We start from the raw sequence: 24,484 nt of genomic DNA, 5'->3' as shown, positions 1-24,484 counted from the left end.
CCCAGCTTTTGTTCAAGAAGTCATGTACTGTAATAGACTATATACAAAGTATTATAGTTATTCCAAGTCTGTGACCTGATGTGTCTGTTATACTGTAAAGTAGTATGGCAGCATAGAGAGAGCAAACTTTTCCATGCATTTTTAATAAAAAGTGTTATCATGACACCAAAAAATAAAAAAAGAACATTTCACCTCTATTCAAACATTAAATATTCCTTTTTGTCACTCCACAGCTTTAAAATGTCAAATGTTACCTGTTCCCACTCTCTGGGCACACTGAAATCCTTTTAAATCAGCTACCAATAACATCTGAAGATGATCAGGCTACAAAAGGATAAAAAAAATAATGATGCAAAAGTAATAAAACAGTATTCAGAGTAACCCCCACACTGTGGCACACATACCTGCAATCCTGAGAATAACAGAGACAGTCCCTGAGACTGGAACTCATGCAGTAGCTCTCTAAGTCCCATAACAACTGTATAATCCAATATATTCACATAGGAAAAATCCAGGATTACCGACCGTGGTGGAGAAACTGCAAGAAATGAAGACAATGATCTTCAGAATGTAGAATAGTACAAGCACCGTAAGTTTATCAGTGAGTGGACTGAAGCATTGAAGCATTCTGCATATTTGCCACTATGCACTGAAATGTAGGTTCTGTAAGGCCAGTTGGATCTAGTGCTTAGCTTACATTTATTTATATGATGTGCAGTGTGTGCTGTCAATTATCCAGCAAATAATTCCACTGACAGACATCTCTAGAACCAGCAATTGTAACATCTGCTGGCAATAATAATAAAATGTGCCTATTGTACTGAACAGAAGGACACGAACACAAAAAAACCTAAATGCTGTGAACATTTTTAGAATAATACTGTAAAATTCAGTTATTTCATTGAACAGAAACAAAAACAAAACACACAGTTCCCTTCAAGTAAGTAAAGAATATACTGTAACCTGGGTTAATTACATATAGGTTAAATAAAATGAAAGAATCATTTAAGCAGCAGCAATATTAGGAAGAACAGAAGATATCTGTTCGAGACCCAGATTCTTACACAGGTACATCCTGCCAATTTCACTAGGGAGTGCGTGGGATGTGGGAGGAAGATTATAGGTATAGTTTCCTAACCTACTACAACAGTGACAAACAGTGTCACCTATTGTCCCTTCAGTACAGCTCATAATCAGCCTGTAGTTCTGCGGTGCTCTCCTGAGAGTGTGTGTGCATCCGGTAATGATAACGCAACAAGCCATGGCGCTCTCCTGGGATCGTATATGTGTGTGTGTGTATATAGTACTGGGCAGGTATCTTCTGAGAGTGTGTGCGCATCCGGTAATGATAACGCAACAAGCCATGGCGCTCTCCTGGGATCGTATATGTGTCTGTGTATATAGTACTGGGCAGGTGATCTTCTGAGAGTGTGTGCGCGCATCTGGTAATGATAACGCAACAAGCCATGGCGCTCTCCTGGGATCGTGTATGTGTGTATATAGTACTGGGCAGGTGATCTTCTGAATGTCTGTGTAATGGAAGCAGCAAGCTGCAGCACTCTCCTACTACACAGTGTGGCTCACGCAAACACAGACGCGTCTTTAATGCTAATGCCGGGGAAACGCTCATTAATACTGAGATGCCCACTTGCAGCGGTGCAGTTCCATCTCAGTGCATCTCTATGGCAGGTGCATGACCTCCTGTGTTAGCGGTGTGCGTCTTTGCATGCAGCTGCTTACAGTGACACATCCGTGGCACAACCACATCTGCTTAGCCACCCCAGTTACCTCCCACTGGGTTCAACACAGTGTGCCTCAGATTGTGTTCATTGTCTCTGAGCGCCAACAATCGAGACGCATGCGCTGGGCGACTGGGAAGCATGCACAGACACAAAGCATTGGCAAACTGCAAGCTACGTGGACACAGCTTGTAGCTCGGAATCAGGCCCAGTGTGTGTATCCAGTTATGGAAAATACAAGCCATGGAGCTCTCCTCAATAGTTTATTTCATTAGCTTTTATTTATATGGTGCCATCAATTGCATATAGCACTGTACAGGGAAAATGATAGAGAAAAACACACTCAATTCAATATAAAAAGATAAAACAGACAGTACAAGGGGAAATGTGTGTATATCCAGTGTCAGGAAAGTACTTTCTCCTGAGAGCTTGTATGTGTCCAGTATTAAGACGAGTGTTGTAGAATGCCACTGTCCTAAGAGGCATATGTGTGTCTAGTGTTACAGAAGCAGCAAGATGCAGTGTTGTCCTAAGACTATGTGTAATAGGCAAATTGGTAAACTACAGCGATCTAATCAGACTTTGTGCCTATCACTTTGGGAAAACAGTAAGCGGTGTCACCCTCTAGGGTGTATGTGTATCTGGTATTGGAAAAGTGGCAAGCTGCTGTGATCTCCTGAATATGCTTCATTTTATTAAAACTTGCAACACATATATAATAAATGAATACATAAAATTGAAATAAATACATAAAATCAAAATAAACTCAAAATACAGGGTGGTCATAATATTACAGCATATTATTCCCCATACTAACCTAATACATCTGCTTAACTTACCCTACCACCTCTATACAATCCTCCCCTTACAAGAGAAAAATAAGCAAGGATTTAAATACTATTATATATAAAGAACTATCTACATCACACAATTGTAACCCTGGTTAAGGGTTAAAACAAGAACTGTACTTATAAATCTATGTAATATTTATAAATGTACAATTTATGAGGTAAATTATATATATGTATAGTCACAATTCATGATATATGTATTTAATGTATTAACATATCAATTTATGTGGTACTTTTTTTTTTTATCTCTGTGGTGAGGATGTGCTACAGTGTGCTGGATGCACTGGAGGAAAAGGGGCGGAGTAATATAGGCACTGGCACTTCTCCACCTAAGGTTCCCTCCAACATAAAGCCTTCCATGAAAAGAGAGTCAAGCAAGGTCTTTAAACTTCTGTGGTATCCTCTGTAAATTTAACAGAGCTAACCAGCAACATCGCCCAGACAGTTCCTCAGTGACAGAAGGACATGGAAGTGGGGCCACAAATTTCTTCTCCTCAACTCCCTTCTGGAGAAGTTTTTGACTCCACCTCCACACCAAATCGCTTTATCAACTTCAAGCTCTGGAAGACGTAGATCGGGAGGTAACCATGCCGAATCCGAAAGATTCTCACTTGGCCTCCCTCTAACCACAACCTGAGGAAGGGGGACATCCATAATCTAAGTCCCTCTACCCACTGAGGGGGAACATCTGAAATCAAACTCCCAACATTAAGCTTTAAAACAGTGGTTACAAAAATAGACAACAGGGTTTACCATGTCTAAATCCCTGTGTGATCTCCTGAATGAGTATATGGGGTAAATGTATTGATAATTTATTTATGATATTTTATGATTTCATAGTTACATAAAATAAGAATTGCTGTCATAAATAAATGATTATTGCACCTAATATTTTAATAAAATAATATTTCCCCATTAAAAAATGTTTCAATCACACTGTCCTAATACAAATCACATGCACTAATTTAATCCTGTTAGGTAACCTAGTCAGTCACGCGTACCCATTCATGTTTTCGCCCCCTTAATCATTAATAACGATTGCCCTCCTAATTAATCAATTGTATTGTGCCTCCTCTTATGTTCTGAATGGCCAGAGAGCTGAAACATCATGCAGTAAGAACTACCTCATTTTTTCAGGGGTGTCGTGTTTTGGAAAGAGCAAGCTGTAACACTCTCCCTGAGAGAGCAGGAGTGTCGTGTTTTGGAAAGCAGCAAGCTGTAACACTCTCCCTGAGAGAGCAGGAGTGTCGTGTTTTGGAAAGCAGCAAGCTGTAACACTCTCCCTGAGAGAGCAGACGTGTCGTGTTTTGGAAAGTAGCAAGCTGTAACACTCTCCCTGAGAGAGCAGACGTGTCGTGTTTTGGAAAGTAGCAAGCTGTAACACTCTCCCTGAGAGAGCAGGAGTGTCGTGTTTTGGAAAGCAGCAAGCTGTAACACTCTCCCTGAGAGAGCAGGAGTGTTGTGTTTTGGAAAGTAGCAAGCTGTAACACTCTCCCTGAGAGAGCAGGAGTGTCGTGTTTTGGAAAGCAGCAAGCTGTAACACTCTCCCTGAGAGAGCAGTAGTGTCGTGTTTTGGAAAGCAGCAAGCTGTAACACTCTCCCTGAGAGAGCAGGAGTGTCGTGTTTTGGAAAGCAGCAAGCTGTAACACTCTCCCTGAGAGAGCAGACGTGTCGTGTTTTGGAAAACCACAAGCTGTAGCACTCTCTCCCTGAGAGAGCAGTTGTGTCGTCAGTGTTCTCCCCAAGCTGTTTTCTGCGGGCGCATCGCCCGGCAGAAACAGCCTGCCGCCCGGCACTTTTCCCCGCTGTGGAACTCTGGCCTCTGAGGTGACCGGAGGCTAAAGAAACCTCCGATCGCTTCAGAGGCCAGCGTTCCCAGTGATGCACTGCGCGGGTGACGTCATGACTGCCCCGCGCGCCTGCTGGATCTAGTAAGATCCAGTCAGCGCGAGGGAGCGGCCAGCAAGTAAAGGTAAGTGCTGGGTATGGGCTGGGGTCAGGACCAATCTGGGGGCACTATTTAAGTCTGGGGGCACTGCATAAGGGACACTATTAAACCTGGGGGCATTGCATAAGGGGTTAGCCTGGGGGCACTGCATAAGGGACACTATTAAACCTGGGGGCACTGCATAAGAGACAGTATTTAAGCCTGGGGGTACTACATAAGGGACCAGTCTGTGGGCACCACATAGGGGCACTACTTCAGCCAGGGGGCAAAGCATAAGGGCAAAGTTAAACTACAGGGGGCAATACATAAAGGGGAAAACTGCAGAGGGCACTGTATAATGGGCACTTTTGACTGAAAGCCAGTGGGGTAGCAGCCTGAGACCTGTCGGACTGGATTGGTGAGGGAGATACCCCTTTTCCCAGCGCACGCATAATTGCGAAGGCCCCCACCCGGCTGGAAAAAATTTCTGGGGAGAACACTGGTCGTGTTTTGGAAAGAGCAAGATGTAGCACTCTCCCTGAGAGAGTAGGTGTGTCGTGTTTTGGAAAGCAGCAAGCTACAGTACTCTTTCCGAGAGAGTAGATGTGTTATGTTTTGGAAAGCAGCGTGCAGCACTAGTATCGGGATGTAGTTAGCAGACCAGAGGACGGCATGCTGTCGGTCTGAATCCCAATGCTGGAAGTCTGACACGGGACTTAAGATAGGCGTCAGTATTTTGACGCCTATCTTAATCCCGCTGCCAGAACACAGACAGGGTGTTAGGTGGGGAGGGTTAGGGTGTGGGGTGGGGTGAGGAGGGTTAGGGTTAGGCTACAAGAAGGGAGGGTTAGGGGGAGAAGGGGGGAGGGTAAGTATACTTACCCGACCCTTGTCGGGATACCAACCATCGGGATGCCGCTGTCTGTATTTTGACAGGAGGCATCCCGACAGCCGGCATTACATACCGATTCCACTAGTCTCTCCCTGAGAGAGCAGGTGTGTCGTGTTATGGAAAGCAGTGAGCTGCAGCACACATTTCAGACGATCAGTTGTTGGAAAATGGCAAACTAAGGTACCCTTATTAATAGATCATGGACTGCTGTTTAATGAAGGATTAACCCTTGCCTGCTCATATCACACAGGAGCTGAACATTTTATTTAAATTATCTTAATAACAGGATTGAAAAGAGACAGGAAATGACCAATCTTAATTATATTCTCAGACATATTAAACAATTTAAACTAGTCACTGAAGCATGCTGATTCATTTCTAATTATACAATTGTTGTGGACTTGTTCAATCAATGTTTAAGCCTCCACAACTTTGAGGTTATTTAATATCGTACACAGGACTGGTACAGTACAGACATTCAGCATAAATTGTTAATTCCGCTGAAGAGTGAATTGATTCAATGCTCTTCCTTCACTTCACAGACCACCTCCCATGACAGGAGGAAAACCAAACATTATATAAATTTTCCACCATATAGAGGGGTTTCTATTGGTAACAATCGCTTATTTCATATTCATTAGCTTGTATCTGGGCCGAATTAAGGTGTAACAAAAAAATTGCCAATAGGATTAGCTAGCTATGTTATTAATAAGTATTATTTGTAAATACTCCCAGCACCAGGGGTAAACACACTGTAGTGCCCCCATTTCACATTATGTCACACAGAGACCCCAGTTCACATACACCACAGTGCCCTCATGCTGATGATGTACCCAGTGAGTGTGGGCCCCTGGCAACCGCCCCAGCTATCTTGTTAATCTGGCACTGGTTGACATATTATACAAAATATATGTGGAATTATACATGTTCAATACTTCAACTCCAAAATACTAAAGCTGGATATTCAAGTTGACTAGTTCTCCTGAGTATATGGGTATAAAATTACAAAATGTGCTGCCTTGATCTCTTGCTTGACTTTTTCCCTTTTTCTTTAATCAGAGGAGACCAGAACGGATAGTTCTTCTATTCCATGCAAAGGTACCCCAACCAATGGTGTGTGGCTGCACATCTTAGAGGGACCAAGCAGTATAACAATTCAGCTTTTAACATAGAGATTAATATATTTTCAAAAATAGGGAAGTAAATAGACTCTAAAGCAACATAGAATTGGCAAATCAAAAACCTCCTCAAAGACACTGAACCAGAGATGCCAGGAAGAGCTAGAGAAAGAATTATATAAACATCACAGCGAGGGGCGGGGCTACAAGCACCAGGAAGTACAGCACTTTCCTGAGCATCTTCAAGACATGCTGGGCGGCTATACAGGCTGCAGAGTGCCTGCCCGGAGCATCCAAAGGATGCTCTGATGCAGCCCTGCAACTGCGATACTGCCTACCAGGTGCCATTCCAGTCACCCTGCAAGCCAAATGCAGGATACCTGTGGCAGCAACAGTGCCGTCCCCAGGCTCCTGCACCCTGTGCGATGGCACCACTCGCACACCCCTAGTTATAGCCCTGCCTTTTCTTGCATCTAACACTTGGGCCTGCTTGCGATTGAACATGTGAGACCGCAGATGGAAGCAGCAGTCTAATGTAAGCGCACATGGAAAAGTATGTAAGCCTGTCAGTAGCCATTTTAGTTGCAGATACAGACACACTTGAGAACAATGGGATTAGCTAGCTGCTTTCAATTGGCCGATTGCAAACTCACCACTAAAGCCAATAGAGGTTTTCTTTGCTGATCGTTTATTTATTACAGAAATCTCTGGGCGATTTCTTAATATTATTTATTTATTTTTTTTCCTACTGCTATTTGTATGTGATATGGTTTATTATATGTGTTGTATTATAAAGGTTTTTTCTTTTATTTAACTCAAACCAAATAGCAAATGTGCATTTCCTATCAAAACTTGGTAAAAAAAAAAAAAAAAACCTAATGTTGTGCCTATGACTTTGTTGTGTGTTTGAGTGTACCTGGGTGTAGGTACCCCCAACGTGTGCCTGTGCTTATACTACTGGTGCACAGCTGGATACATCTTGTGATGCATACGTACACTTCTGCATATGGGCAGACATATGCTATTTTTACATGCTGCTTTTCATACTGTAATGCAGCCAACTCATAACAACCCTAGGGTGTTCAGGTCACATTATACACGAAAACACACTACTCTAACGCCATCTTGTGTTTAATGACAGACTGGTTTCAATGCAGAACAAAAAAGAAAAAAAAACAGATGTGCTCACTCCCTCAAACCTCACTAGATCTGGGAGGTATAGTATACCCTGGTGTGCAAAAACACCCGGAGGGGTGGTCACTCTTATATTACAGGGTTCATAAAAATTTAGGCAACACAACAAATTTCCCATAAGACATTTTAGACTGCTATGTATTTTATATGCAACATGGTTTTTTACCTGTAAAAGCTTTTTTGTAAACAGTATTCCTAAGATATTCGATAGCTGGGAAACTCAGACCACTCATCACCACCAATGTGAAGTCATTTGCGCCTGTGACCTGGCAGAGAAAGCAGCATGACAGTGAAACATAGCCATATCTTCACAGAGTGCTGCTCACAACTACACCAATCACATTGCTACTTACCCTGATCTCAGGTCGTGCAATAGGATGACAAAGGATGACCAGTGAGACTAGTATACCGGCAAGGATCCCATACTGGATTTCCCAGAATGAAAGCAGGAAGGTGACCAAAAATGGTAATATATCAATCCCTGATAAAAGACAGAATACATTCATGGCCATGCCAGAAACGGGGTAGTTAGTAATGCCTTTATTAGCTGGGATCTCATGGATTTACTGGAAAAGATCCTACTGAAACCCATTTCCCAACATTCATTGGGTAACTTTGAAGCATGTGTAGAGTGTGTGTGTGTGGGCCGGGGGGGGGGGCAACTGTCTAATCAGTAAGAAGACCATGTATGTATATACTTATAGGTATCTCATTGGGACACTTTTGGAACATGTGTGAGGTTTACCTTAAAATTACAATTTAGAGAAGCCTCAAATGTGCTAACATCATATCTAGTCACCTATAACCATTCATGTTAGGTAATATTGCTGGTCACGTGTACCGATTCATGTTATGTAATACTGCTGCTGGTCACGTGTACCGATTCATGTTAGGTAATACTGCTAGTCACGTGAACCCATTCATGTTGGGTAACACTCCTAGTAACATAGCATGAATGGGTACACGTGACTAGCTATGTTACCTGACATGAATGGGTTCATATGTGACTAGCTATGTTACAAGGAGTGTTACTTAGCATGACTGGATTCACGTGACTAGCTAAGTAACACTCCTAGTAACATAGCTAGTCACGTGTACCCATTCATGTAAGGCAACACTGCTAGTAACATAGCTAGTCACGTGAATCCATTCATGTAAGGTAACGCTCCTAGTAACATAGCTAGTCACGTGTACCCATTCATGTAAGGCAACACTGCTAGTAACATAGCTAGTCACGTGTACCCATTCATGTAAGGCAACACTGCTAGTAACATAGCTAGTCACGTGAATCCATTCATGTAAGGTAACGCTCCTAGTAACATAGCTAGTCACATTTACCCATTCATGTTCGGTAATAATCCTGGTAACATAGCTAGTCACGTGTACCCATTCATGTAAGGTAACAGTCCTAGTAACATAGCTAGTCACATGTACCAATTCATGTTAGGTAATAATCCTAGTAACATAGCTAGTCACGTGTACCCATTCATGTAAAGTAACAGTCCTAGTAACATAGCTAGTCACATGTACCCATTCATGTTAGATAATAACCCTAGTAACATAGCTAGTCACGTGTACCCATTCATGTAAGGTAACACTCCTAGTAACATAGCTAGTCACATGTACCAATTCATGTTAGGTAATAATCCTAGTAACATAGCTAGTCATGTGTACCCATTCATGTAAGGTAACACTCCTAGTAACATAGCTAGTCACGTGTACCCATTCATGTTAGGTAACACTCAACCCAGGTTGTGTCCCCCAGGTCCTCGACCCTGGTCACAACCACTGTTATTCCCGGGACCAACCCAGAGATGCTGTGGAGTGAAAGGGGTGACCTGGGTTATTCTACCCGGGTTATGCTTACAAGTTGCTCATTGGTGGAGTGAAGGCGCCCACTTTCATGACTCATCTTTGTGAGCCTGTAACGTCCACTTTCTAATGACTATTAGTTTTGCAGGGCAGCCACGGGTGCAGTGTAAATGGCGACCACCCGGAAATAACTAGGGTCCAAAGTGCGGTGTGAAAGGGGTTTGAGCAGCTGTGACACGGTGAGAAAACAGTGTTCATTAACCCGGATTGGAGCCAGAATTTAGGTGTGAAAGAAGTATTACAGAGCTAGTCACATGTACCCAGTAATTCGAGCAACCGTTCTGTATAACATTGTATTATGCTGTACACAGTAATACATTGTGTAAAGCCAATTCAAGGAAACATGCTAATTATTACACAAAGTAAAATCTGAAAGCTGGATCTTCTGTCATGTGTCAGCTAGAACTAATTCATTTAATACATTCTATTTACAAAACAAGTGTGGGAATTATAAAGAACAAATTTGAATATTAAGTAATCCTCCCCCTTAATTAGTAGTAGTTAGAATTCTAATCAGTGATTGCAGCACAAACAAATATATTAGTTCAGGTCTTTACATTACATAGGAAAAGTAACTACAGATATCACTGGCACAGAGATTTCCACGTTTATGGTTCTACTTCATATAACAAAGAGTTCTCAGAGCTACACACACACTCTGCTTTTTTACTATCCCGGACATGTGCCCCTATTTCAATGTATGTGTTAAATACTTCACACAAAAGAAAGGAATGACTACAATCTACATAAGATTGAAACTGAAAGACAACTTTTTTGAATCCTACTATGTACGTATAGGAATCATATGCAGTACAATACATCTTATACACCACATACATCATCAGATAGAACCATCCCACATTGGCCATTGCAGTGATGCATTAGGAACAGTAAAGTTACAGCACTCTTACTTTTCACCTTCCACAGCACCTTGCAGATTCCCAAATCAAACATGGGGGCCACAGCACAGATGATGACTGCAGCAAGAGCTGCTTTGGGAATGTAGAAGAAGAGGGGAGTGAGGTATCCAAGTGACAGTAGTACCAGCATCCCTGTACGGACAGAGAGAAGTTATAGCTCGATGTACTCACCAAGTACGTGTAAGTGCCTGACAATGTTTTCTTTTAAAAAAAATATAATCCATTTCAGGGTTTGATTCATTGGGTCTTCAATTTTGTAATCAGTATATATATATAGGAATGTAGACATTTCTCTTGCAAGTTCTCAGTGATTTCTATTTTGCCTTCCCGTGACATGTCACATGGTTTGCACCTCGATTTGTTCTTAGAAAAGTAGTTTGTTGCAGTTCTGAATGACTTTCTTTTGGACAGGGCTCACAGGGTCCTTATGCTTAGGCATGTGTAAGAATGTGCAGTTATCATAAAGAGATGTTTTCCCATGTTGTTAACTATCCAATTTGCAAAAAAGAAAGACTTAAGAGAATGTGCTGTAAATATTATAGAGAAGGGTATTCCATATAGGTTCCCCTTTAAATAGTCATTAAATTAGAATAGGGTCTAATACACCGTTTGAGATTTGGAGGACAACAATCTTCCATTATGTAGGGATCCATGAACCTCAACTGGATGCTGGACGTACAGATGCACCCAGTTACATTGTGGCTGATCGCGCTACAAACGTGCGCATGCATCGCGCTATGCGATTCCCCACGCCTGCATACGCTATGGTACGCACGGCTTCTCGCACTGTGTGTGGCGCGATTTCCTACGTCAGTGGCACGGATATAGCTGGGCATATCTGTACATGTCCTCACCATACATGGCAAAATAAGTGAAATGCTGCAACTACAGTATACTGCCCCAAAGTTGACAGCAGTAGTTCGTTTGAAAAAGGTATATTTCTGCCAATTCTATGTCGTTGTGATAAATTTTACATAATATGCCATATTATTTATATCATGTTCAGGGTGATCTAGGACATAAAAGTGGGCTTTATAAATGATGTAGCACTCTGTCTGTCCATAACTTCAGATCAATCAGATCTTTCGGAGCCTTACAAATAAACAATGACAATGTAGGTATTTGGCGAAGTAGTGTGAAAAGTAAAAATAAATGTCCGTCGGACCTTTTACACAGGTACCCACAAAGTCTATCCCGCCCACTACCCCCATGCACAGTCTGTGGTGTGTCATTTTTTTCCAAGTAAATCTTGAATTATGTAGATGTTTAAGAAATAAACTCTATGCTTTATAATTTTTGGGGGGTTTTGTAGTGTACTCCTAAATCACTAAACGTTTAAAGCTGATATACCCCTTACATCTACATATGGGATCTGTGGGTACATGTACCACAGCCGTCAGAGGGTTATGGGGATTATATGGGCATGGGCATTTTAGTACAAGCAAGGCACTGAAGTATTCTTACTATAACAATTTCAACTAGCCAAAACATGATAAATCACATAGAATTAAAAAGCAATAATAAGTAAAGGTTTAGAATCTTTTTATACGCTCACCTGTGAGAACGCCACCTGCTGGAGTGCACACTCCTGTCTGAGAGTTCAGCGCTGTCCTAGACATAACCACACAATCAGACCTACAAATTCCTGGTAAGAGCTTGCTTACATAATATACAGATTTCCTCACCTCCCAAAGCTTCCTGTAACAGGGTAAGAAGACAGGAAGGAGCCCAGAAAATTAGTGAGACCTAAAAGAAGGAAAGTACACTCAAATATTCCATGTAGACAACCCTCTATCAGGTTCAGATTTACTTCCTAGATGAGGCAAGAATCAGCCCCATTAGTAACCTGGCTCAGCCCAATCCATAGTGTGATTTGTAGGATGACTAGCATGAATGAGACACCCTTCTCTTCCAGGTGCCCATTGTATTGCAATGTATAAGGCCAGTGAGGGGCAACAGGCAAAAAGGAGACTACCAGGAAACCTCTTTTCTCACAGAATATTATGAAGACATTTTATATTGATTTTATATTCAGCCAAATTATAACAAGAAAGTTCTGATCTCTTATATGGCTAAACCTGGAATATAAATCACAATTTTGATAGAACCATCCATATGTAAAGCCTGCGGGTTAGGGTTAGGCACCCCCCCCGGAAGGTTAGGGTTAGGCAACCCCGGGGGGAGGTTAGGGTTAGGCAACCCCCCGGGGGACAGGTTTAGGCACTTAAGAGGGGGGATTACAGTTAGGAACTTGGGGGGGAGGTTAGGGTTATTCACCCCTAAGGGAGGGTTAGGGTGTGGAAATTAGGTTAGCAATACTTACCTTAGGGACGATCAGGATTTTCACCCTTGCCGGGCTGCTGCTGTTGAAATTTGAACCACCGAACATGCGTCCGGCGGTAACACCTACTACAACCTTCATTTTGGTGCAATGTTTCATATTTTAGGAATAACGTAATAAAATAATGGAAGAATACTACATCTTTTGTATTATGCAACTAGGTCATCATTTATAAAGCTAAAGTTCCAATTTACAGAAGTATGGTGGCACCCAAAATAAAACACCACCTGTTAAATACTTATTCCAGGTATGTTAGCCAAACCTCCTTCATTGTGACCGGTCTGTTTTACATAGTCCACAAAAATAAAGGACATTCAGTACAGCACATATACAAATAAATCATGGTTGTTACCTATTGCCAGCAGCTCCTGGTTGGTGTTTATTCTGTAGCTATTCTGAGATGCTGCACAAACCAGAACAATACTTTAAAATATAATACAACATAAATCTGTAATGTATGCGGCCTTCCAACTGCAAGACCAATTAAACCGTAAAATGAACAGTAACAAACTACTGAAACAAATAAACCCTACTAGCTAGTAGATAGCATAAAGAGGTCTATTTCAGTATGCACAGTATTGCCACTCTCCACCATTATGCCCCAAGCTCTATATTAGCACCCATTCCATACATTAGTTTAAAGGAATTTCATAAGGGGCACTGGCACCATCTGGCATGCTTAAACTAGGTCACCAGGTAAAAGGAGAGAGTGATGTAGGGTATCCGGTCCATTCATCAACAACAATACAAAGATCGACAACGTTAGATCGACTAACAATAGATCGACAGTAATCCAAAACCGTGATGTAGAATGGCCAGCATATCTGGTAAGTAAGTTTTGGTTTTTAGATAGAGGTCAGGCTTTTTAGGACTCAAACATGGTTGCCAGCCCTACATAGCATTGTCTTATAATATTAGAATGATTGTATCTTTTATTACTTTACAAGTACAGGTTGAGTCTCCCATATCCAAATATTCCGAAATACTAAATATTTTTGGCATGACTCAGATAATGAAATCTTTGATTTTTGATGGCTCAATGTACACAAACTTTGTCTAAGGCACAAATTATTAAAAATATTGTATAAAATTACCTTCTAGTTGTGTGTATAAGGTGTATATGAAACATAAATGAATTTAATTTCTGTACACAAACTTTGTTTGAGCCACAAAATTATTGAAAATATTGTATAAAATTACCTGCAGGCTGTGTGTATAAGGTGTATATAACACACAAATGCATTCTTTGTGTATATTTGGGTCCTATTCCCAAGATATTTCATTATGGTATGCAATTATTCCAAAATACGGAATATTCCATTATCCAAAATACCCCTGGTCCCAAGCATTTTGGATATGGGAGACTCAACCTGTACAGGGTGCTGCAGATGGGTCTATATGTTTTGGGATGTTACCATTGATGTCTTCAGTGAACAGCCATTTCTCAGGAAAAGAAGCCCTATGCAGTGGTACCTAGTTGAGGACCATTAAAACCTAAGCTAGGTACTGGGAAGGCCATGAGAGACACATACGGCTGACCTACAGGCAGATCTGTCAACTGGGAGACATAAACATTACCCCATTACCTATGTAGCAAAGATGCCCGTTTTATTCTTAGTTTACATTCTAGTCATTTGTTTGAACATGATCATGTCCACTGATAAAGCCCAACAACACTTTTGTGAATATTTATTTTTTAATAATAAAACAAGAACATTTTCTATGGCACTTACCAAAAGCTCGAGCAATGGCAATGCTTTCCAGTAATCCCATCGTTGGAATAACAAAAAGCCCGGGCCCAAGGTTCTGTAAGAGAGTCAGTCTTAGTTTGCTGCATTTTAATTCAATGAAAGATACAGCATAATGATAGAATAATAATATATTAGTGTGCTATATTTTATGTTAAAGCATCAATTTGTGCAGATTATATTACTTGTAATGCTTCAAATTTTCATAACTTTTTTTTTTTAAATAGCTATCAAAGGAAAAAATATTATACATTAATGGCAGGCCTAAAGGTGAGTACACATCAGACGATATGTCACCCGATCCAGCGAATCAGGCTGAAATATCGTCTACATCGGTAAGTGCGTACCCACTATGTTGGCCCTTGCGCACTCCTGTGAGGTCATTCATCGAGTCGACAGATCTGCAGTACATGCTGCTCAATCTGTCAATGTGATGAACGACGCCAAGCAGGTGAATGGAGCCGGTGCCCAACATATCGGGCGGTAGGGCACTGGATCATGTAATGTGTACCAGCTGCCCGATATGTCGGCCGTCGCATTGCTGGGTACACACATCGGTAAGTGTGTACCCAGCTTTAGTTACATCATTAATTTTATACACCACAACAGATCTCACCCACCTGCACCATCTCCCTGAAAGGTACAGTGCGATTGCCCGTAGTCTCTGAGAAGGGAGGCAGCTGGAAGTGAGGAAGGCCCTCTGCAGTCTTTCCAGTGAGTATGAACGGATGTAAACCCATTACATGGAAGGAGTAGGCCACACAACCTGCAGCAACCACCACAATAGCATTTCGAGCTACAACAATACACAGATAATGTTATTTATTAGTGACTGATAATTACAAGAACACCCAGGATTCCTGATATCTCAGGAAGCATATTTACTATAAAGATATCTTCCACAATGACATACCTGTTGTAGTTACCCAGACAATGATATAACAGATACGATAACATCTTGGCATTCCTCTATACATTTTGGGAAAGTTATCCTTCATCAATTTCAGTGCCAAAAGAAAAGCAATGCAAATAAATCCAAGAAGGGCATCTCCAAGCCTAGAAGAGATTTGATTTATAGCAAAATTATATACATTCAATTTATAAAGAGAAATCCATGTAAAACACTTACATAGCGAAATATTAAAGAACCTTTTATTCAAAGTTATAGTACTGACCTGGCTGTTGGAAGCTTGTGGAATGTTTCATAGACTTGTAGGATGAACTGGCGTGGAATATCTTTTAAACCCAGTAGGTTCTAACAGCACAAGAAAAATACTGAAACAAGTTGCTTGTATTTAGTGATCACCATATCTGCCCTCACCTTAATGCCTGTACATTACAGAACACTTCCTATACTAACCATGTAATACAAATGGATAGATTGTGCATTGAAAAAGCAACTAAAAAGCACTTTCCAGAGCGCTTCAAATCCAGGTTGCATAGATTAAATAATTACATAACCACCAAATCCCTTAAAATGGTATACCAAATAAATAAAATGGTCCAATCAATGTGCACCAAGAAATGTTCCACTAAAAATCCTTTACACAGTCCTTTGGGGACCACTGTGATTTCAATAATTATCCAAAGGATATTTTCTTCTCCCATCAACCTCCCTTTCTTTTAACACCCATTGTGGCGGAAAGGAAAGTGTAAGTACACTACAATAGACACCCACCAACAGAGTGCATGTCAAATGGATAAAGACTGTTAATCATTGTGCTCACAAAATGCTAAAAGGTATTTCACCATCAGCAGGCATAGGTGATACCCCCTCTCAAGTGTATGCTTACAAGACTTAAAATGAGTTCAGCATTTTCAATAGGGTACTTTCTGTTTGGGGCAGATGTACTAAGCTCTGGAAAGTGAGAAATTGGAGAGTGATAAAACTACCACCCAATCTTGTCATCAGGGGCTGGCTGGCAACTTTTAGCCTGGGGGGCAAATGCATGCAGGCGGCCCTGGCAGAGGAGTAGCGTGTGTCTGAAGAATATGCGTGCTACGGCGCGCCCCCCCCCCCTCCAGTGTTCCAGGGAGGAGGCGGGTCCATATGGGATTAATGTAAGATAAAAATAAAGATTAGGGCAGCCCCCTGTCCATATGCAGTGCCCCCGTGTGCCACAGGAGAGAACACCCTTATGCAGGCCTCCAGTAGTGCCCCCAGTAGTAGTCCCCCCCCTTGTAGTGCCCCCAGTAGTAGTAGTCCCCCCCCTTTGTAGTGCCCCCAGTAGTAGTAGTCCCCCCATTTGCAGTGCCCCCAGTACTAGTAGTCCCCCCCTTTGTAGTGCCCCCATTAGTAGTAGTCCCCCCCTTGTAGTTCACCCAGTAGTAGTAGTCCCCCCTGTAGTGTCCCCAGTAGTAGTAGTCCCCCCCTTGTAGTGTCCCCAGTAGTAGTAGTCCCCAGCAGTAGTAGTCCCCCACCCCCCTTGTAGTGCCCCCAGTAGTAGTAGTCCCCTTATAGTGCCCCCAGTAGTAGTAGTCCCCCACCCCCCTTGTAATGCCCCCAGTAGTAGTAGTCCCCCCCCTTTGTAGTGCCCCCAGTAGTGCCAGACCCCCCCCCCCAGTAGACACACATAATATAAAAAACAAAATTAAAAAATAAACACTTACCTGAATCCCCGCTACCGCCGTCGCCATCTGCTCCTCCGTCTGTCCTCCCGGGCCGGGCCGCTCTGCATTATGGGAGAGACGTCATATGACATCATGACGCCTCTCCCATTGCCCACTGCGGTAGCCGGAAGATGGAGCGGCTCCCGCAGTGGGCGCAGCAGCAGCTAATGAGAGTTTGACAAACTCTCATTGGCTGCTGCTTACAATAAACACACAGCTGCCGGAGCCGGCGGCTGTGTGTTTGTCAGTGTAGCGCTGACCGAACTCCGTCCGGTCAGCACTACACATGCGGTGCAGTCTGTGTCACAGTGACACAGACTGCACCGGCCCGCATGACGCTGTGGCCCGGGGGGGCCAGCCCGCCACTGCTTGTCATTTTTCAAACACAGCCTGTAACAATTAAGAGCGTAGTGGCTGGTAGTTTATCACTTTTCAAAGCTTAGTACATCTCCCCATCAGCTCCGCTTTTTCACGTGGTTCTTATTATAAGGTTTAATCTGTGCAGCCTGGATATGAAGCGCCTTGGAGTAGGCTTTTTGGTAGCTCCTTCATTTCTGTTACATCGTAGTATATTCTAGGCAACATCGTGTTCCATCATAGGGTTAATCGTAATCCTATATTAGATCATGTATTCTCCACACCTTCTAATGAACATAGAAGCGGAGGGTGGAATATTGGAGAATGTAATGATGAAATTAGGAACATTATTAACGGAAAATCATATGTGGTGAGAGGTGATGATCTTAGAGAAGTATACTGCTTTGAAAGGGTTAAAAATAGACAAGGTCCCCTCATTTACTAGTACCACTGAACAATTTATTGCAAATATACAAAATATACAGATTGGATGGGTGGAAATGGGGAAGATTGCCTTCACCCCTAAATTAAATATTTACATAAGAAATCGACACACACCGGATTTGCACTCCAACAAACCTTGACTTGGCTAAAGCCGATTGTGACTGCTGCAGCTGAAGTAAAGGCTTTGATGACAGGATAGGAAATAAAATCCAAAAGGAAACCTAGAGATACAAAATAGGTTCAAAAGTCAGTAGTTGCGGTAATGTTCAGCTCTGTAACTAGGAACATAGGGAACAATAGTAAAAGCTCACCAAGCTGTAAGAGCCCCATGGCCAGCTGAATGCATCCAGATAGGAAGGCCAGAAGGATTGCCAGCGACAGGTCCCCAGAGGTGTAGATAGACACAAGGAGGGACATGATGGCAGTTGGACCTAATGTTACATCTTTAGATGTCCCGAGTAGGCAATAAATAAAGCAGCCAACAAATGAGGAGTAAAGTCCAAACTGCACAGAGGAAAGAAGGCATGCTTAGTGCATAGATAGAACTGATTAAATAAAAGGTGAAACACAGTTTTACAAACAGTATATATGGCCTGTGGGCATCTCTAACTATTTTGGCCAGTGAGGTTCTAGGTGTAAACCAGACTCTCGAGCATTGTATATGCTAGAGAATGACGTTTATTTAGAAGGGTTTCCTAACCCAATTTGGTAGCCGGTATTTTCATCTTAAGTTGACTCCTTCTTGCAGAATTGAAAGAGTCAGATCCGTAAATACCAAGTGTTATATTTCACATACTTGTAATCATCTCCTGAGCTGGCTTTCTAACATCCCCAATAGCCTGAAGAACCTGCAGTGATATACATCATTTCAAACAAATAGTAGTGAGCTCTATAACTTGGAGAATGGTTATGACAACAGCCATTTAGATAGGTCAAGAAAATCAGGGATTAGGATAGGAATCACCTATTATAATACAATGTAGAGGCCAAAGCATTATTTCATTGTTGCTGTCATTTTACATTCAATTCTAAATGACATCTATTATGAAACATTATCCCATCATAGAAAAGTATAAGCTTTTATGGGAAATCGAAAATACTAAGAAGCTGTTATGGTGCGTACACACGGTAGGATAAAAATGCACGATATCAACCATATCATTATCGTTCAGATCGCTAATTTTTTTGTGCCTACCAACCCTCAAACGACCAGCGATGCGCGGGCACGTATGGACGATAACGATATCGACCGTGCCTGCGGGCCAACCTGCTCGATATTGACCAGGTTATATAGGGAGGGTCGCTGACCCATCGTTGGTGGGTTGGTGGTGTGCTGGATGAACGATAATGATCATCCAGCACACCGGGAAGGTGCAGGACGATCAGTCAGCGATATCGTTATCCCTGACTGATCGTACAGTGTGTACGCACCATAAGACATCAAGCTAGTCTCAAACCCGACTGGTTAACACATTCCAGAAGAGGGGTTTGGTAGCACTTTTCAAAGACAAAGTATCTTGGGCAGTTTTGGCTGCAGGGTTTAAAGAATGAATAATATTAAATAGAAAATATACCTAGGTTTGCATCTAATGCTATTGCCTCTTTAAATCCAGCACCCAAAACTACAAAGGACCAATATGCTAACAGCATGCAAATGAAAATGGAGTTATACCTGTACCCTACTGTAATTGCACTATCTGCCAGGATTTTGCATGTGATATTTTGTGTGTGCCAAGTAAACGTAAGATATGCTTGATGTGATATATTTTTACATTAGTAGAATTTGGGTGGAGACAGGCATGAGAACAATTTGAAGCTACAGCTGACATCCATTCACTGTCATGATGAAGAGATGCGGAGGTCTTGAAATGCGCAGCCTATTGTGCGCTATCAGAGTGCTTCGTGGCATCACTAGTCCGTTTCAACAACTGAATCTTAGGGTGGATACACCTGCTCATCGGGAATAAGACTTTTGCTCCTTAATGTCTCTTCCTGCTAATAATGAGGTCAATGCAATAAGATCATTAATGTTCAAGACCAACTAGCCATGCAGAATGTTGCAGGTTGACTGTGTGATACTGCATTCATACCTTGAGTATATACAAACAAACAGTCATAGAAAACGCAGGTAAAAAAGTGTCATTCAAGATAAAATGTATACTATTTTTGATATATTACTCCATTATCTAGTGCCCTGGCAAAAGTGAGGCCAGTGGACATAACGGAACAAATGGTTAAAAAGAAGGTGGGAGCACCCTTTTCATTAGAGCTTTGAATGAAAAATGGAAACAAGGACCACATACAGGCAGGGCTATGAAGTTGGAGACAATGTAATAAAGTAACAATGTATAATTTGAGTGCACAGTCTGGAACCTGACCCTTAGAGGAGGGAGTGGGGCCCATCCAGTGATATACCCTGTACCTCTGTGAGCCAGTCAGACCCCGTATCCCAGGTATCAATGTGTCTGTCAAAGTCCACCTACCTCCACAGGTAACCCAGCCACCTCTGCATAGGCAAGAGCTTGGGGTACCACTGTCAGTCCAACAGTAAATCCAGCGATGATGTCAAGCTGCAGCCATTGCAGGGAATACTGTGGCAACCAGCACAGAAATGGCAGCTTCCTCTGTAACGTTCCCCAGGAGCAGCATCTGGCCAGGGTTCTAGCAGCAATACTTCTGCCCTGCTGCTCACCCAGCCACTCCATGATTGCAGGTGACTGTCACATACTAGTCTTCCTAGGGAGAACTAAACAACATACACAAATGTAAGATAGGAAACTATTTTCCTGTTTAAGTAACAAAATATTCATACAAATGCTAATAAATTATAATTTGAATAGACTTTAGTAGGATCAAATGCTTGCAGCTAAAAATTAGTGCAGCTCGGGGAAATGTTTTAATAGAAATAGTATTAATAAGAAAAAACACTCTAGTAATAAAAGTCTTATCTTGTCAAAAGTAACAGACACTTCTTCATAGCATCAGATGATCAATCCCACAACTTACCTCCAGTGTCACTGACTCATTAGCAGCCTCCATTACCCCAATATAACCCTATTCATTACATCACAAAGGCAGCAGCTCGTGATGACTAACCTTTCCGGTTGGGTGGTGATGCCTAATCATGTACGTATGTATGTATGTATGCCATCCTCCAGTTCATGTTAGTGCATTATTATTTTATTAGCATCATATTGTATGTTTGGGTGCTTTAGTGTGGTCACCATGTGCACCATCAACCAGTATTATATTATTGTATTCATCTAGCAGGGCAGTAACTAGGGGTGTGCAAGCAGTGTGGGTGAAACCGGTGCTGGAGCAGATGGCCCTGCCTCCCCGGTGCGCCGTCATGTGTGTGGGGTCCGCGGGCAGCATAAAGCCCTGTAGCGGCACTGTGAGTTGACATAATAGCACACTTGCCTACTTTTGAAAAAAACATATCAGGGAAATTATGAAAGACACCTGTGTGAGCAGCACAGGTGAGTGCACTGCTACGTCTGAGAGGTGTAACATAATAGTGACCACTGCCATCTATATATAAAATAAAGACGGCGGTGATATTTCTTTGTTTTCACAGTTGTTTAACAGCAAGATAATGGGGGTAAGGTGCAAATGTCATAGGAGGCTGCTCAATGAGTCAAGTTTTGCCATGTGCACTTGTCACAGTAAATAGGGGAAAAAATACAAAAACCTGCACTGGCCACAGAGAGAGCCGGCGTAGATGGCCATTAGTGTGACTGTGCATTATGAAAATATATTGTCTTCTAGCATCCAAATGTCCCAGCACACATCCTCTGTAATGCAGCACACAGCCACTCACATAGCCATCAGGGAGCTGGAGAGCAATGGCCATTTTCTTGCAGCACACCTCCTTCTTATTCTTACCCAAGTGTTTCATACATGGTGAGCTGAGCATCATGACATCATAACCAGTTTGCACCTACCGAGCCCAGCCTCCGGTTAGGATTGCTATACTCTTTATGGAGATCACCAGTATTTCAGAGAGTCTACCTGACATTCAGGGAGAATGGGCAAGTATTACACCCGAAAGCAAAATGTGTATTTCAAGCCTACTAAAATGAAAAAATTAGCTACTATGTATCATGTCATTAACGCTATTAGGATATCAGTTTTACATATATACTTATTTACCTTTCAGAAAAGAAACATAGGACATATTTCTGAGATCTGCGGAACAGGACCAGGTTTTACTGTAAAACAGACCTTTGCATGTTTTTGCGATACATTAATCTTATATTTTGATATCATTATGAAGATAAAAGCACAGGACTAGTATAGAATTTACAGCCAATTTATTAAACTCCATTATAAAGTAGTATTAAAAGACCTACATCATATAACCTACTGTAAACATTTAAAATTTTAATGACGGTGTCAATATTTTCTAGACCTGCGTTATCTGGATAAAGCACTGGACATTAGATCTAATGTTTACATACAAATCAGTAAAGGTTTGAACCACGCACCAGGTGATAATCTTCTTTATATACGCAATTATATATACAGCAGCTTTGTCTCCGGCTACAATGCGACTAGGATGCAAATCTGAAATAAGATTTGTTACATATAGGAGCGTCTGAGTCGTCCTGGGGGTTTGCTTCATATGGTACAAAGGGCCTGATTCACAGATGGGAATAGAGTAAAGGTGCCCATCCACTAGACGATTAAATTGAGCGATTGAACGATATAATTCGATAATCGCTTGAAAATAGTTTTCAGATTGTTTAAAAAAATATGTAAAACGACCAGCAATGCGCGCTCCCACAGGTCGTTTAGACATCTATCATCGTACAAATATCTTGTACAACCTGACGATATCGTCAGGTTCAACATGTTTGCAGATGATAGATGTGCACGTCACAGACACAGACAGACAAACGACTGCACGATTACAATGTCATAATCGTGCAGTCTTTTGCCTTTCGTCTAGTGGATGGGCACCTAAGATAGAGCAAGTAACTGTGCATTATGCTGCACTGCAGGTGGGTAAGATGTAACGGAGATTTAGATTTGGGAGGGACGTGTCCAAACTGACATCTAAATTGCAGTGTAAAAATAAAGCTGTCCAGCATTTGTGGGCTACATGCAACAGCAGCCAGTATTTACCTCACATGCAAAGTAATGTATGTATTTGCACCCCTTGCATTGCAACATGGTTTGTCCAGGTGCAGTTACTTCCTCTGTCTTAAGGTGGGTACACACCTGAAAGATACATCTGCAGATCGAGTGATCTGTAGATATATCTTTAGATGATTTTCCTTCATACACACTGAACGACCATCATCTTCCAGGCAGCCGCGGTCCCGCTGGCAGGGACGCAGGCAGGTCCGCCCCCTCCCCGCGACTGCTGCTGTATGTGTACGGGCGATCTGCAGATCGCCAGTACACACTTGCCAATGGACAGAGAGGTCTGCAGATATATCTGTCCATTGGCTGTGCAGCTCAGCCAATGCGATACGTCTGTGAACAACGTCGTTCACAGACATATCGTCCGTTAATACTGGCTGACGGCCAGCAGATATATTGGCCGATCAATAGACCGGCCAATATATCAGCCAGTGTGCACCCAGTATTACTCTATTTCCAATTCTGAATCAAGCCCAGAGACACTAAAACAATTATCAGCGCTGTGTGTAACCCTACAAACTATGTCAAGCCTATTGGATTACTATACTTTTATTATTATTATCGTTTATTTATATGGCGCCACAAGTGTTCCGCAGCGCCTTACAAAGTACATAAACAAATAGGTTGATTTACAGTGACATACAGTACAGTACAATACATTACAGGACATGGATAATATACATTGCTACATTCACGACCATAACACCCAGATAAGCAACAATGCAAAGCAATCAAGTGTTAGGTGCCCTGGTAGAGAGTAAGAAGTAGATGAAGGTATAGTAAGGAGATGCACAAGAGGGTAGAGGGCCCTGCTCATAGGAGCTTACATTCTAAGGGGGAGGGACAGACAGACAGGGGTGAAACAGATGGGGTAGGCAGGGAGAGGGGAGTATGTAGCAGCAAGTTAAGATGAGAGCTGGAAGGCTTTGATGAAATAGTGGGTCTTGAGAGCACGTTTGAAGGATTGTAGAGAGGTGGAGAGTCTGATGGGAAGCGGGAGAGAGTTCCAAAGGTGACTTGTCCTTTGTTGTTCTAATCAGTGATATTTTGTGGAGTAGTAATTCAGCCTTCTTCCTGCAACAATTATACCCATTGGGTCTGAGGCAGAGCTTGAAATAAATTGGATGTAATGCTGAAAAGTAGCGTGCACAGAAACACTGCGTTTAATTGGACGTATGCATCTTGTGGTGCGATCACATCTACCAGCGTGCCACTCTTACTATTAGTCATTAATATTATCATCATCAATGTGGAATTGGACAGACCCTATCCTAGGTGCAAAAGATATGTCTCCAAACAGGCATGTAATCCTGTATATTCAGC

At 42.1% G+C, this 24,484-nt stretch overlaps 1 protein-coding gene across 6 annotated transcripts in view; it reads right to left on the bottom strand.

Annotated features, from left to right (window-relative positions):
* Positions 1-24,484, bottom strand: part of SLC26A11 (solute carrier family 26 member 11) — a 47,036-nt gene that overhangs the window by 12,558 nt on the left and 9,994 nt on the right. For all 6 annotated transcript variants that reach the window (XM_088482654.1, XM_088482653.1, XM_088482656.1 and 3 more), the window contains exons 2-16: positions 20,497-20,759; positions 18,325-18,517; positions 18,149-18,234; positions 15,778-15,857; positions 15,516-15,658; positions 15,223-15,398; positions 14,588-14,660; positions 13,207-13,257; positions 12,199-12,259; positions 12,069-12,124; positions 10,505-10,645; positions 8,075-8,202; positions 7,888-7,987; positions 405-538; positions 255-324 (exon numbers count right to left, since the gene is read on the bottom strand). In XM_088482654.1, the coding sequence (XP_088338780.1) occupies positions 255-324; positions 405-538; positions 7,888-7,987; positions 8,075-8,202; positions 10,505-10,645; positions 12,069-12,124; positions 12,199-12,259; positions 13,207-13,257; positions 14,588-14,660; positions 15,223-15,398; positions 15,516-15,658; positions 15,778-15,857; positions 18,149-18,234; positions 18,325-18,517; positions 20,497-20,718 (1,714 nt within the window). In that variant the 5' untranslated portion in view covers positions 20,719-20,759. The remainder of the gene's footprint in view (positions 1-254; positions 325-404; positions 539-7,887; positions 7,988-8,074; positions 8,203-10,504; positions 10,646-12,068; positions 12,125-12,198; positions 12,260-13,206; positions 13,258-14,587; positions 14,661-15,222; positions 15,399-15,515; positions 15,659-15,777; positions 15,858-18,148; positions 18,235-18,324; positions 18,518-20,496; positions 20,760-24,484) is intronic.

This window comes from Taudactylus pleione, unplaced genomic scaffold, assembly GCF_031769625.1.
Source record: "Taudactylus pleione unplaced genomic scaffold, aTauple2 ptg000290l, whole genome shotgun sequence".
Classification (NCBI taxonomy): domain Eukaryota; kingdom Metazoa; phylum Chordata; class Amphibia; order Anura; family Myobatrachidae; genus Taudactylus; species Taudactylus pleione.
Note: the sequence above shows the minus strand (reverse complement) of the source record. Positions and strands in the feature narration are given on the sequence as shown.